Source organism: Sturnus vulgaris, chromosome 21, assembly GCF_052056855.1.
Source record: "Sturnus vulgaris isolate bStuVul1 chromosome 21, bStuVul1.hap1, whole genome shotgun sequence".
Classification (NCBI taxonomy): Eukaryota; Metazoa; Chordata; class Aves; order Passeriformes; family Sturnidae; genus Sturnus; species Sturnus vulgaris.
In genome coordinates, this window is record NC_142263.1 from 2,126,833 (window position 1) to 2,142,983 (window position 16,151).

At 42.8% G+C, this 16,151-nt stretch overlaps 1 protein-coding gene across 12 annotated transcripts in view; it reads left to right on the plus strand.

Annotated features, from left to right (window-relative positions):
• The window catches only part of BCAS3 (BCAS3 microtubule associated cell migration factor), a 296,591-nt gene that overhangs the window by 113,589 nt on the left and 166,851 nt on the right, over positions 1-16,151 (plus strand). For all 12 annotated transcript variants that reach the window (XR_015807899.1, XM_088176980.1, XM_088176982.1 and 9 more), the window contains 3 exons: positions 6,096-6,196; positions 9,203-9,399; positions 10,782-10,879. Coding sequence is in view for 11 of the 12 variants with exons in the window: in XM_088176980.1 (XP_088033106.1) it covers positions 6,096-6,196; positions 9,203-9,399; positions 10,782-10,879 (396 nt within the window). In the remaining variant the exon portion in view is untranslated. The remainder of the gene's footprint in view (positions 1-6,095; positions 6,197-9,202; positions 9,400-10,781; positions 10,880-16,151) is intronic.

The following is a 16,151-nucleotide window of genomic DNA, read 5'->3' on the forward strand; positions in this document are numbered from 1 at the left end:
GCTCCTGTGAATGGTGCCCAAACTCCTGCCCTTCAGCTGTACCTGCTGCCACAGGTGAGGGCTTTGCCACAAATTTGGGTCAGTTGAGTGTTCCAGGCTTAAAATTGCAAAATCAGCATGCTGGAAGGATCCATTTTCTAGATTCCCACTTTGAGAGGTGGAGTAACTCATGATACATCCTGGTGAAATATTTGAAAATGAACTCTGTAAGGTGCATTGGCTGCTGGCAATGTGCCTGCTGAGGTTCTGATGCAGGGACACACCTGGGGCTGTGCATGGCTTCAGCAGCTCAGCCACAGCTCGCCCGCCCTAATCCGCGTTTTATAAAGCGACCGCTGGGAGCGGCGCTGGCACAGCAACTCAAACACTTTCAGATGTGTACAAACAACAATAATGAACAAGGGCACATGCTGAAATGGTTCTTTCCTCCTCCTGCATGGTCATCTGGAAGTCCTTAGAGCAGGGTCCGTGAGCACGCAGGGGTCAGTTTTCAAAGCGGCGTGCGGGGATTTCGCCGCGCGCCTCCCATTGCCGTTAATGGGAGTCAAACGGGTAAATCCCCACGCACCGCTTTGAAAATTTACTACTAAGCCTCTTGACTTCTCACTACATACTTTGATTGTAACAGTAATCCATGGTTAACATAATTTTCCCGACAATAATGTCAAACATACTTTTGAAGTCGGTGAATTATAGAAATAGTTACCTCTTCCATAATTCTTTAAAGATGGCCATCAGATGGATTTCACCGTGGGTTCGTGCAGTTGAAATTGTTCTTTAACTCAGAAAATAATATATTTGTTCTGTTGTGGTGCCCAACTGATTGTCTGCTCACAGTCTGAGTGTTGAGAAGCTTTAAGGTGCTCCATCCTGTGAATAATATCAGGTTCTAGCTCTGCACAGATTTAAAAGTGCTCTGTGCTTGACTGGCCTCCTAAGGAAACTTTGGAGATGGAAGCTGAAATTAAGCACAGGGAATCTATACCAGGCTTTTATGGGGAAAAAAGTCCAGGCTGTTGACTATCAGACCAGTGTGAGTAAGGAGCAAGTAAAGCAGTCATAAAAAAAGAAGAAGAATTAATCTCCTAATTATAGAGCTACCTATGTCTTTATTAAAGTGCTGATACAGAGAGTGGATGGTCAGTAAAGCACTTAATAAACTGTGGACAGTACACAAATAATGAATGAATCCAGCTCTAATCAATTGGTGGTGTGAAATAACTCTCAGTCTGCCTAAACTCCTGCTTTATAGCCCCTTTTTAGCTTGATTTTATTATATTTATGCATATGAGAATATCAGAAAGTCCTAACAGGAAAAAGAATGAGCAGGGAGTAGTTTTGGGTAAAAGAGGATATTTTAATTTGCGTGCCATGCTCCTGTAGGAGTTTACAAGCTGAAAACTGCATTAAAACCAGAACTTTGTTCAGTAACGTGCAGCCACAAGAAAAATTACATGGAGCATATCTCCAGCCTACAAACAGTTTATTGTTAACATGGCTGTGAGTGTTCTGCCCAAAATAAAATCCTGGCCTTTGCTTTGTTGTCACACTTGAGCAGAGGTAGAGCCAGAGGCACAGAACAGCAACTCTGACACAAACCCACAAAGCACGTGCTGGATGTGAACTGCACAACTGTGGGACACCAAAACCAACCCCTGACAGAGCTGAGAGAGCACCAGCAACAGGGGAGAAAGGTAAATGTGGTGAATTTGGATTGGCTCCATGGAGACCTGAACCAGATCCATCACATTCTGCTGGTGATGCTGTGGAACAAATGCACGAAGGAAAGAATTCAATTTATGGAGCTGAATTCCAGCACAAGGACCCCTGAAGTTTGTTGACAGTCATGTGATTACCTCAGGTCTCTACACCACCTAGATGTAACTGAGGAAAAAGCATCAGAATCGGGTGTCAGGGTGAGGTTTTTAGGAAAAGAAGGGCTATGTCACTTTTATCCTGTGTACCTGTTCACCATGGACATCACTAGAGACTGGAGGGGTTAGTTAAGAGTACATTGTCCTGTTCCTACTGCATTTTAGAAACTCGTTTGACATTATAAATGTTAATTATATTAAATCATATAATTATGGAGATGAAAAAGGCAAGCTCTCTGGGTGTCTGAAGGCACATGCATGGCAGGCAGCACCAAACAAACAGACCCTGTGGTGCTCAAATGCCTTTGTTCGCTCTTAATTTGGACAAACATCCAGCCTTTAGAGAAGAGCACGTTGGGAATTTCATATATAACTCTCAATTAAATTGAATTGTGCAAAGCTTATTTCTATAAATGAGAAAATTAAAACCTTTTGGTTCAAGAAGTACACAAAACTAAGTAAAACTAATGATTTATTGTTCCCAAATTAAAGCCATAAGTGCATACACTACAATTGAACTGTAGTGGTTCTTTGTTCCAACACTTTTATGCTGCTGAAAGATGACAATTTATAATCTTTGAAGGAAGATTTGTCTTAGCTTTAGGTATTTATTGTATAATTAGTCCATCCATGAGCAAACCCACTTCGTGTTAATTCCAGTATTCCTCCAGTGTGTGTTTATCCAGGTCTTGCTCACGTGGCAGGAATGTCTATGCAGGTGATTTGAGATTAATACAAATTGTTTGTTTTCTTTACTTGTCAGTAAATATCATGGAGAATTTTCTAAACAGTGAGGGTCCTTTTTTCATACTTATTCATGGAACTGTGTGAATCAAGTCCTGGAATTCCAGAGAAATATCAGCTCTGCTGGATTTCAGCCTTTGCTCTGGCTTGTGTTGACACTTGTGTCTCCACTGTCCCTTCTGTGCAGTTTTCCTGGCACTAACAATTATCACACAAATAACTTCATTTGCAATGTGGTTTTTTCCAGATACAATCTTCCTTCAATATAATGGTAACATCAATGCTGTCACTGCAGAGGAGGGAGGCTGTCACCTTTTCCTTTGAAGCAGGACAGAAACCAAAGGTGCCATTATTGCTTTGGAGCAGCTCAAAGATCCTTTTTGCCCCTTGCCAAATATTGATGGCAAAACTCTGATTTTTGCTATAGGTATCAGTCTAGTTCTTCAGAATTGTCCTTGAATACTCTCTTTTTGGATTGATTTAATAAGCAGACTGTAGAAATTCATGTCCTGTCATACTGCACAGACAGAAGTTGTATGTTTTAATTCTCACCTTAGATTTTTAATGGACACTTACTTTTTTTACTTTTTCATTTTGTCTATTTCTAAATTAAACAAACTCAGTTGCAGTCTGATATTTGATGTGTTTGTTCCAGATGTTGGTGTGAGAACAGAAAAAGTTACAAGTTAGCATAGCTCAGACAAGGCATTGAATTGGTTATTTTAGGAAGGTACAAACCACCTGCAATTGCAGGAAAATATCTCTGTGCAGCCAAGGCTTTCTTGCTCCTGCTCTGTGTCTGCTCCATTTGTGACTTTTCCCAATGAAAGAGAAATTACAGGAGAACCAGTAAAAAACACTTGCAACAAAGCTTTGCAGGAATTGGAATTTTATTATTTGTTATCCTTCATGGCTGGGAAATTCTTCAGAAATTTAAAATATTCTGTGTTGCAGCATCAGAATAACCTTACTGGTGGGTTAGAGTCTGTTATAATTTCCAGTGTAAATTCAGATTTTCAAAGAATTAAGCTGGAAGATAAAGATTACTCCTGAGCTCAAATTCCTGGAAATGTCCTTCCAGGGTTAAATTAATCTCATTAATCTTGGAGCTTGATACCGATGTGAGAGGTGTGTGACCCAGAAATAGAGGAAAAGGGGAATCTGCATTTTTATACCATGTTTGTTCCTACAACTTCAAGGGCATTTTAAACTTGGAAAGATCTGCCCATGTGTACATGTGTGACAAGCAGCACAGGCATGGCAGGTCACTTGTCTGCTAAGGTCACTTCTCCCAGCACACTGCACATTCCCACTGGGAATGGTGGGAGAAGGGCAATGGTGAGCTGGGATCCCCCATCCCAACCAACCCCTCCACACTGTGATAGGTGTGGCACAGAAATGCTGCTTTATTAAAGAGCCAAACAAATGACTGAGGGCTGACCTCAGCTGAGGCTTTATCACTGCTGCCCTGCTGGTGAACTCTCAGGCAGAACTTTTCCATGGAATTCAGCATTTCATCACTCCTGGGTGGAAAGAGTTAATGCTGTGCTCAGAAGCTGCAGGGAAACACAAGACCTGTGGCTCCTCAGGGAAAGGCTTCCAGGGCAGCACCAAAACTAATCATTTGTTCAGCTTTTTAGTTGTTTTTTCAAATTTCTTTCTCACTGTAAAGCCATCTTGAATCTCCAGTAAAATGTAAAAGTATTCCCCAAGGGAGAAATCCGGAGACCAAGCAGGGGGGATGCTGCTCCCTGAGCTGTGTTTTTGCAGCTTCCCTAATCTTGACAGCTCTGGTAGTTGCCCCTGGGATAGAAAGAACAAAAAAAAATTCAGATCAGTCCATAAAGTTCCTGTTGGTTTGAAAGCAAAACCATCTGGTGGAGCCATGAAGTTTGTTAGGGAGTTCAATAACAGGAAAGCCTGCAGTTGATCAGCTGTGCTCTCTGAAAAAGGCAGGAGGATTCAGAGGAGGGAGCCAGGAGATGTGGGGAGCATGAGGGCAGCAGCAAAATGAGTCAAAATAATGGGTTTGTTCCTTTGGTTTTAAGTATAAACTTGGAGGAAGAGAAGTGGGTGCTGTGCTCTCCTGTTGAGGTTGTACTGTGAACCCTCAGGGGTTCAGTGTGTGTGTGTTCTTTAACAGGAGCCTGGACTAGACAGACACGTCCCTCAGTCATGGAATTGAGTCTGTCATGGATGTAAGGAGCAGATGGAGATAGTTTCTGTATTACTGGAAACTGATGGAGACACAGAGCTGAAATAACACCTGGGGCTGTCAAGGTGTGGGTGTGCACAGGCACAGACTGGGGATGGCAGTGAAAGTGGCAGATCACAGGATCACAGGAGGGTTTGGGTTGGAAGAGACTTTAAAGAGACCTTAAAGATCTTTTATTCCACCCTTTCCATGGGCAGGGACACCTTCCACTGTCCCAGGCTGCTCCAAGCCCTGTCCAGCCTGGCTCTGGACAGTTCCAGGGATTCAGGGGCAGCCACAGCTGCTCTGGGCACCCTGTGCCAGGGCCTGCCCACCCTCACAGGGAGGAATTCCTTCCTAACGCATCTCATGGGAAAAACTTGCTGCTTTATCATGGAAGCACAGAATCGTTAAGGTTGGAACAGACTTCCAAAACCATCAAGTCCAACCCATGCCCTCTGAACCATACCATGAAATGCCATCCCTGCTCATTGTTTGAACCCTTCCAGGGATGGGGACTCCACACTTCCCTGGGCATCCTCTTCCATTGCTTGACCATTCCTTTTCAGTGAAGAAATTTTTCCTAATATCCAACCTGAGCTTCCTTTGTCAGAATATGTCCTAATTTTTCTGGCACTTGGAATAATTCTGGAATAAGTTGGGCTCTGAGCTGTATTTGGGACATTGCAGGTTTGAGAATATAGACACTGTGTTCTAGAGGTGTGAGAAATGGCTCTGTAGCTTCAGATACTGACACACACAGAACAGGATGGAAATCCCTTTATTCCATCAAGTGTATGGATTTATGCAAAGCTGTTTACATTACAGAGGCGCCATTCTGTATTTGTGGCTACCATTGTGTCTGCTTTGCCATTAAAACTCCAATTATTGGGGGTTTACTACATGGCTGTAAAAAATTGTAGTGGTTGGAAGCTTGACACATAAAGGTCAACCCTGCAATAATACAGCTTTTAAAAATTTTAAAAACTTGGAGTGATTATAAAATGTGGGAATATAAAAATACTTCAGTATTTTAAGAACATCAGGTTAAAAGAAGAAGAGCCTGTGGGTTATCCTTGGCTGTATGGATACATCCAAGTCAAAGAGCAGGAATCTTTTCATCCTTTTAATGTCAATATTTGACCTCTTCCTGTGCTTCTAGAAAATTGTCACAGATCTAGGAAAACTTACATTGCTGTGCCATTAACTTATTTAAAAAGCATTTTTTTTTTTAAATCATTTAACAATAAGTCTGATGTTGTGCTTTCTGGGTTTTTTTTCAGTGGTGCCACCAGGGAGCCCTGGGCCCATCACCAGGCACGAGTCCTATGACAGCTTGGCCTCTGACCACAGCGGGCAGGAGGATGAGGAGTGGCTGTCACAGGTAAGCCCTGGGGGCTTCCAGCTCAGGAAAACACCAATGGGAACCACTGGGAGTTAAATTCACAGCTTTCCTCCTAGTGGGAAGTAAACTACCAACAGCCTGTGTGTAAAACTGACTCCAGTTGTGATGGTCCCAAACCAGATAAAGCCCCAGCATTCCTGACACAGTCACATCCCTGGGAAGCTCAGCATGCAGTGGGGAGTTTCAGCTGGCAGCAGCAAGTGACCTGCCTCCCTTTTTGTCCTGGCATGGTCCTTTCTGGACAGGGCTGGAGGAGGTTGGCAGAGTGATGGTGCCTTTTGGGTGGTGACCTGGCACTCCCTGCATTTGCCCATAAAAATGGGGCAGTAGCTGGTTTACTTCCTTCCTTCCCTGGTTATCATTTCCTATTGAGAATTCCTGTGACTTCTGGCCAGATATAAATACTGTATTACTTTAAAACTATCATGCTTGGTGGAGGATTTTTATATTGAGATCAAATCTTTGTCTTGTTATCCAATCTTTCTTTGTCTCAGTCGATGAAGCCTCTGTATAAGAACTCAGTAAATACTTGACCATTTGGCTCAAAACAGAACCTCAGTGTAAGAATGTAGGTCATGAATAATGCACTGAGAATTAGTTCCTGTTAGAAATGAAAGGTTACAGTTAAATAAATAAATAAAATTTACAAATGCTCTGGATTTGCCAAAGCAATTACAAGGTACCTGATCCATGGAATTCACCCTGACAAATTAGGTGGGTTTCCTCTGGTTTAAGAACAATGTTGTTATGGGAGTGATGCATTAAATGTGTTGCTGGGGTGTATGGCATAAATATGAAATATTTATGGATGGGATTTGCTTCTCCCACTGGTGAATAAATCATACACAGCTTTTTCCTGAAATGAGAGGTTATGTTTCCACATGGACCTGTCCAGGAGGAGCATTCACTGGGGAATCCAGTCATGTGAATTCACTTACCTGTCTGAGGTTTCAGACGTGGCTGCACATGGAGGTGTCTCATTTGCTTGTGCTGTGTCTGATTTCTCAGAGCACAAAGATGAGGAAACTTCTCAATCAGGGGAGTCAACAGGAATTTTATCTCTGAGCTCATTGGGACCAGATTTCACCTGTAGTTTTTCACCTCTCTCCAGGACTGTTTGGAGTTATTTGCTTATTTTACTGTTCTGGTGAAACCTCAGGGGGAAAAAAGAGATTATGGTAAACCTACATTATGGCTGTTTGTTTATTACTAAATCTTGGAAGATACAAGATGTCAACAGAACTTAGACTGCTCGAACTTCACCACATCCATCTCTCTAGAAGAGTAAATATATTTATAAAGAAAAAAAAAAGTCCCAAGTGATGTCACAGCACACAGATAATTCCGAGAATGCTCCTGGAATGTTTAATTCCTGCTGAGAGCAGGAGTGATGAGAGCCCTTGGAGCAGGGCGACGCTGGCGCTCCCCGAGCAAGCCACTTCAGATTAAGCCTGAAGTGCAAGGATGTTTTTCAAAATTAAAGTGTTGTTATCAACAGTAACAGCAAGCAGTGAAAAAACACCGCCCTTCACTTCAACTTTTCAATTAGAACAGTGGGTAATGTGTGCTGTCAGTGGGAAGTAGATACAATATGTTTGTCCTGCACACAACAGGAGAGTGAATAGGAACATCTGGCCATAGCCTCAGTAAAATTGCAAAGGCATCTGTTTACCTCTCGGCTCTGTGACACTGATGGTTTCAAGCTTAAAATACACAGATTACTTTATCTGTGGCCTAATTTACGCTGCTACATAAAAGCTACTTGCCTCAGAAATGGCTGCAGCCAAGCCGAGTTAGGCTGAGCTAAATGCAAAGATGAAAACAGAGCTGCATGGGCTGTGGTTGTTGTCTGACATTAGCAGAGAACTGACATCATCTAGGGTTTCAAATTGCTCTTTAAAGATGGAGAATCACTGCTGCTATACATCTGTGTACCTATACCAAAATCTGATTTCGTGAATTTCTTCGCTGACGTCCATTTCTGCTGTGAAGCTGATTGTTGTTTTAGCAGAAATTGAGAGGAACTTCATAGTCTGTTTTCTATTTTAAAAGTATGAGTTCACCAGAGCTTAATATTTTCATTTAGCATTTCCTTTTTCTCTTCTTGAAAAGCTCTTTTTAATTTTTAATCCTGTATGATCTTTCCAGCCTTAACGACTGTATTCTCTTGATTACAGAAGTTGTATGTTTTGTTTACTCTTTTATTTACAGTTTTCCTGATCACAAACATCCTACTTCTGTTGAATTGTCAGAATTTTGGTTGAATGGATGTGTTTGTGTGAGCCTGTGTGTGGCACATCTGTGGTTGTGTTCCTGTGCTGAGCTGTGTGACCTGGGCTCATCCCATTGCTCTGGGTTATGGATCTTGTGCTTCCCACAAGATGCTCCGTGCCAGCCTCTCCTCACATGTGCCAACAGGAATTAGGAGCTGTGATTTGCAATCCAGCTCTCACTGTATCCATGGGAAGCAGTTAAAGCTGTGAACTTTCACAAAGCAGCCATGACAAAGCTGGAAGGAGCTCTCTGGAGCTTTCCCTCCCTCTGCTCAGGATGGGGGATGTGGGCTCTTGGTTCCTCTCTCTGCTCCATGCAGATTCAGGCAGAAATGTGTTCCCTGTTGGTCATAGCATTTGAGTTTTGGGGTGCATTTCATCATGGAAAGGTGAGGAAAGAACAGGGAAGTGGTGGCCAAGATGAAGTGTTGATCTTTAGAGCAATTTAAGAACTGGAGTTCAGTGTCTTGAAGCTGGTGGTTCAGGAGCTTTCAGGTCTCTGCAAGAAGCTCTTGGCTTTGGCTAAAGCATCCATTCTCTAGCAAAGACATCCCCAATTTCCCCTTGTTAAACATTGCTCCAAACACCCTGGCTCAGAACACCCTTTCCACTTGAGAACAGCAGGATTGCAGGAGTCCAGCACACTGAAGGAACCATTCATTACATGGAGCTGCAGCTCCGTGTTAATCAGTGCCCAAATCCCTTCCCACAGGTGGAAATCGTGACTCACACGGGGCCCCATCGCCGCCTGTGGATGGGCCCTCAGTTCCAGTTCAAAACCATCCATCCCTCCGGCCAAACCACCGTCATCTCCTCCAGCTCCTCCGTGCTGCAGTCACACGGGCCCAGCGACACCCCCCAGCCTCTCCTGGACTTTGACACAGATGATCTCGATCTCAACAGCCTCAGGTAAAAATAAAAACCAATTTCCCAGCTTGTTGTGTGCAGAAGTTGCCTCCTGCCACGTGTGTAGGACATGTCACAGTTTTTATCAGGCTTGTCCAGAGGAAAGTCTTGGAAGAGCGTGTGATGCACCAAGGAGAAAAATCTGTCCAGACCAAGCAGCTCAGATTCCTTTTGCTGCCCCTTCTTGGGCACATGACAGGGAAAGACAGCACAAAGTCTGGTGGCCTTGCTCAGTGTCCTCTTGCCTTTCACAGTTTCTGCAATGCTTAATAAATTCATTTTCTCAGATGTGAGTGGGAGCTTTATGCCATGAATTTAGACAGCGGTCAGTGTGTTGGAACAGTAAGTGAACTTCTGGAATGTTTTCCTCCTCCCTGGTTTTATTTTTCCCCATTCTTTTTTTTCCTTCCTTGTAATTCTTTTTCATGTATTTAATTCATCTGGTTTTGGACATTAGCTGATTTGGAATTGGGGGCAGGGAGGTAAGGTAACTGTGGCTTTACACTTACTGGTGATTTGTAGAAGAGTTTTATACTCCAAGTGTTTGTGTCCTGCCCAGTAATTCCAGATTTAACAAGTTTCCATGCTCCTGACTCTGCATGTGATTTGAAGTCCAAAGTTCTGTGGTAGGGACTTGGATTATTTGGGACTATTTCTGAAACTCTTAGGAGTAAAGCAAAAGAGATGGATAATATGACTTATCCCATTAAAAGTGGGCAGATTGTCCTTGGACTGGAAATCCATGGGTTTGAAATGTGTGACTTCTCCTTGTGTGTAATTACTGCCATGAGTAAGGCTATGGCTATCAAATATTTTAATGTTTTTAGTATATATGTATACTCGTGCAGAAAAAAAGCAGAAATAAAAAGAAATAATACAGATCTGTGTTACAAAAGGAATCAACAATTACAAACGGATCTTTAAAATGCTGCTGTTGAGAAGGGCAATGGAGGCTTTTTCAGCAGGTTTGGGTAAGGTGAGCTTTTTCCTTTGAGGCTTCCTGAGAGCTCCCACCTGAGCCATCCTTTGGGAATACCCACTTTGTCCGAGTCTCTGGGTGGATAAACCCAATCTCAGCTGCACCAAGGGAGGGAAAATAAAACTTTCCAACCGTTTTTAAGCCATTTCACAATGAAATTGCTGCTTGTCCCAGCTGATTCTGGTTTGCTCGGGACTGGGCCCTGCTGATCGTGGCCAGGTGATGATGGTGAATCATCTGCCCAGGGAGGGGTGGAGTCACCATCCCTGCAGGTGTTGAGAAAAGGACAGGACTCAGCACCACGGTTTAGTTGGTGAGGAGGTGGCAGGTCCTAGGTTTGGCTCGGTGACCTCGAGGGCGTTTTCCAGCCCGTGTGTGTGACACGGTGTGTTGGTGTGCTTGGCAGGATCCAGCCGGTGCGCTCGGAGCCCGTCAGCATGCCCGGCTCCCCGCGGCCCGCGGCCGAGCGGCGCGGCGTCTCCACCGTCATCGATGCCACTTCAGGTAGGACACGCTCATCTCCTGCCCCACATCCACCCATCTGCTCTTTTGTTTTGGCTGGTAACTTGTGTACTAATCGGTGCCATCGAGGTTGTCCTGATTTTCTGCACCACGGGGTAAGTGCTGTCTCATGCAAATACTCAGTCCTGCCACAATGATGATTTTTTTTTTTTTTTTCCTCCTCCCCCTCTTACTACTCAAATGTGAAGTCACAGCACTGTGGTGAGATGTGGACACACTATTTATGTAAAGTTTAACATGAGCCATAGAATGCTAAAAACTGCCTAAACTAAAAAGCAGAACATTTACAAATACTAACACTGAAATGCTTTTATTAATGAATGCCTAAAGCATAGAATATTACAGTTCCATCTCGTTTATAAAGTAGCTTTCATTGAAATGTAATCATAAATGTAATTGATTTCTGTGAACAGTCAGGACAACAGGAGAGTTTATCTAATGTTTGTGTAATAGGCACATTTTCACTGCTCTGCTCTGAAAAGAGTGTGTAGATTTAATACCACAGTGGTTGTGTTAATATCAACAGAGTAATAGATGTGCTATAAAGTTCTCTTTTCCCCTCAGTGCTGGGGAATAGCCTGTCTAAAGAAACAAGGGCAGCAGCAGAGCTTTATGTTGCAGTGCAGCTGTACAGCGTCTGAGGGTCCACACAGCAGGATTTTGTCAAATAAAATCTCTCACAAGTAGAATTATTAAACACACAGCATTAGTCAAACAGTCAAGTCGGAGAGGATTTTAATCTTTAGCGATTTGAAAATCCCTGGAGGCTCCTGATTGGATTGAGGTTAAACTGTAAAAAGAGACTGTAACACATACAGAAAAGGGGGTTCTGAAGGTTGGTTTAAAGAGAGTTAAAATAAAAGCTCCTGTTTCAGACTCTGTTTGCTGTTTGATATAAATGCTGAGTCCAAGATACTTCATTGTTTGCTAAATGAATTTATTTGGGTATTACAGGATATTTCATATATGTGTTTATAACAGAGTTCAATAGTAACCACATTTACTTTGGATATTGAGAATTGTCCTTATAAATTCCATTTTCAAATATTTAAAAGTTGTTAAATTAATTCCTGTTGGGCTTAGACAAGCATCTGGTGCTGGTTATTGAAAGGGAATTTTGTTTGTTTTACTACATGGCAAAGTAATTTTGAAAATAATTGTTTGATACAGAAGAAAATATTAATGTATCAGTTATGATTTTTTTTTGCCTAGTTCATCTATGCTTATTGCTCCTAAAAGGTTCCAAATTGGAATCACAGGAGTGCTTCAGGCTGTGTATGTGACACTTGAGATTGAGTGATTAATGGCAGAGCTGTTCCTCACTATCAGCTGATGCAGAGAGAGATCAGCGTTATCAGGGTGGGGATTTGTCCCTCCTGTGTGTGTGCAGTGCCTTCAGCTGTAACAGGCACGTGCAATAATTCTGAAATGTCACCCTTCTGTAGCACTTCCTAAAGCTGTGTTATTCCATCTACAACAGCAACAATGGACACACAGGTCTGTGCCTCTTCCATGCTGAACAACTTTTCCTCAGGTGTGGATGGGGCTTTAATATGAACTGACTCAAGTGAATGTGATGAAGCCTCATTTGTAATGCCTTTAACATGTGTGTCCATATTAAAATTGCCAAAATCCATTGTGTAGATTGTTAGGACACTGAAAATATATTTACTGTACAGCAATGACTCGGTTTGGTTATAACACCTCATAAGTTTCTTGTAAACAATACATGGGTTTTGTTAGGGACATGCTGATGGCAGTATTTTATTTACTTCACCCAGACAGATTGGGTTGGAATTGATTTTTGATTTGAGGATTTTAGCATCTCTTTGCAGGTTTTGTATTGCCTGATCCTCACTCTTTCCCATGCAGGACTTAGGGGTTCAAATTCTAAATTGTGTGATGGTTTAGGAGTGTGAATTCTTGCAGAGTAAAGGAGACACAAGGAGAATATATGTGCTGTTTTTTCGAGATTTCAAACTGTTCTTGTAACAGGGCCCAACAAAGGAAAGAAGAGTATTTTATGCTTATTTTTTTTTTTTCTTCCCACCTCTGAGATGTGCAGAAAACTCCATTAATCTCAGCTGTGGATGGGAAGGGTTTGGTTTTCATAGCACTCGTGTACAGTTTTTGTGTTCCAGTCCACCTCTTCAAGTATTCTCATTTCCTGCTCTTCCCACGCCATGCCCTACACCGATGCTCTTTATGGAAAAGACATTTTTAGGTTTGAAGGATTTTTAAGTAGGTCATAAATTTTTTTCCTGCCTGTGCTGAACCAGGAAGTGATTGTTCAGCTCTGCCCCTGCACTGGAGCCTGTTGCACTTTATGAAGATGTTTATCTGCAGCTTTGATTGCCTGTTGCTTGGAGATGCAACCCGTGTGGCGCCTCTGCTTATCTGACTCATCACTTCTCCTTCCTATCAAAAGACTTCAAGTACATGTTTATCATCTCCCATTATCCCTCTGCCATTCTCAATAGCTTCCTCCCTTCTCCCCTGTTGGTGACAATTGTTGTATTTAATAAGCAGTTTGTGCGCTTTTTTTTTTTTTTTTTAAAGCGTGGTTTTCCTCATGTGTCTGTAAAACTGTGGTGTGCTGAGGGCAATCTCGTAAGATCACTTGAAAAAGTCTTCATTTAAAAGATGTAGAACTCTAGTGCTGTTATCAATAATGAAAATTTGCAGTGGCATTCTCGAGGTGGATGGCTGAATCTGTAATGATTACTTGGGTATATTTAAAAAATGCATATTACAATAAGGTTCTCTCTACTCAAAATTCTCCTAAGACACTCTTCTCTGGTTGATTTCCACCCCCCCCCCCCCCCCCCAAGAAAAGCTTGAAAAAATTCAGTCACCTAAAGCTACTGGACATTTGTCCCTCAATGCACATATTTTAGTCACATGCATCATAGAATATACCCTCAAGGATTAAATGCACGGTAATTCCAGATGCTATTCCAGATTGGCAGTTGGAAATGTTCAAGGGGGACAAGAGTGAGTTTAAATCGTTGCAAAGCAGGAAGCCTGTGGTGATAAACCACTGCACAGGTAGGAGCTGCTCACTGTGTGCAGCAAGCAGAGGGTGTTTGACCCTCCTCCCTAAAGGTGTGCTTGGTTTTCACACAGGTGGGTTGAGTCTTAGTAAGTCAGGTTCTATTTATGAGCCCAGAAATGAAAGAGAAACCTTAGAGAGTTCTCCTGTGTGCAGGTGGTGCTGCAGCTGAAGGTCCCACTCTTTACACACCCAAACCAACTCTGAAGGCACCTCTCTGAATTTTCATGCTATAACCTGTGGAGGAATGACACATAGCATATGTGTTGCATATCTGAAAAATCAAACCTGCTAGAGCTCTGCCTAATGAAGGATGCAGAAATCAGGGGTGTAGGCAGGTTAGGATATCTGTACAGTCAGCTTTCAGAGCTAGGAGAGCTCTAAGGAAAGGATTTTGCAGCAGTTGTGTGTGTGTGTGTACACACAGCGTTTCCTTCAGCTGCTCCCCAGGTGTGGGCTCAGGTCCTCAGGTGTGCTCAGTGACTCAGTCCTGCTCATTTCAGAGAAGTGGCTGCATCTGTGTCTGTCAATGGAAAGCCTTGTTTATTCCCTCACACAAAGAGCTTTTGGACCCTTATGCATCAGCCAAGTAATGATTTGGTTGCACTGCTAAAGGAGGATGAGAACACTGACAGAGGAATTGTCTGATCTCTTTTTTGCATCAACCTCTTCCTTTCCTGCTGGGAGGAGATCACAGAATAGAATCATAAATGTGTTTATTTCTTTCCTAGAATAAATGCAGAAATTGAATGGGAAGGATTTCAGTAAATGGCATTATTTAATGATTAAAATTAATTTGTAGAAGAAAAAGATCCTGAGGATTCTTTTCCTCATTAATTGTGTGTGGGGTGGGGAGAACCTTAATGTTCTCAACTGAGACCTGGTGAGTGCTGTGCTGCAGGGGGATGCACACATCATTTTTTAATGAAGATTGTTTATTACTGTTGTATGAAACTCTGACAATACTAAGCTCTCTTCTGGTTACTTCAATCAATGCCCACTTAAAATGAGCTGGTAATTTAGTACTTCCCTCTCTTTTGTGTGTGACTGCCTGGTCATGGGCAGAGGGCTCTGCCTGCAGAGACTTTAATGAGCAGAAGAATTCGCTGGGGTTTGTAGGGGAGGGACTTGTCCTTTTCCTGTTCATCACCACACCTGTGAGGCAGCGGCCACGGGACAAATTTTTAGTGTCCAGCAATGCTCTCACTTGGAATTTAATAAACACTTCTGCTGTCACACCTTAAACCATCTGAGCTCCTTTCTGTTGTATGCACAATCAAATATTTATTCCCAAATGCTGTACACCACAAAGTGCTGCCTCGGAGCATTGCAGATCAGTTATTCAGGTAGTAAAGATGTGTGAATGCAGCTGGCAGATGAAGTCACCAACATTGTGAATTCCCAGGCTGTCCCTGCTGCCACAGGCAATAAATGCCAGGGCTGGGCTCCCATTCCAGGAGCTCCGGTGTCAGGGCTGCTCCAGCTGCCCTGCTTGAGTGGAGCCAGCCAGGGCTGCAGGGAGATGAAATCAATCCGGGCTGCAGTCCTTGACCTGAACCTGTAATTACCTGCACGGGATAAAGGTGGTTTGTTGTGGCAGATAGAGATTGCACTCAGGGCTGCAGAGGATAATGCTGGGCTTTGAAGGCAAGGAAAGGGTTTGGCCTCTGGGCTGTTCTTCACAGCAATTGAGAGGTTTTAATAATGGGCAGAGAACAAGCTGCTCTTAGGGGGCATCACCTGTTCACTAACACAAAAGCACCGACCCAGCACTGCTTGGTTTGTAGTTATTCATCTTGTCAGCCTAAATTTACATGAGTTTAAAGTTATGCTTCTTCCCTGGAATAATTTCTGTGCTGATCCTGTTAATATATAAAATGCTTATTATGTTACCTATTTGCATAACATTTTATGCATTATTTCCTGCCCAGTGACAGCATGTGGGATATCTCAGGTGTCTCTGTTTCCTCACATGTGCTCCTGCTCTCTCCATCCAGCTCGTCTGCCTTGCTAAGTGTGTGTGTGTGCATGAGCTGCATCATGCAAAATTCTGGTACTTAGAATGTTTTCAACTTGATTTATTTCATCTAATTTGAGAAAATGTTATCTGATGATTTTTGAAGAGAGCCTTAAGACAGAACTGACTCCAGCAGGCTCCAAGATGCCCATGCAGTGTACATGATTACATCTAGAAACAGCTAT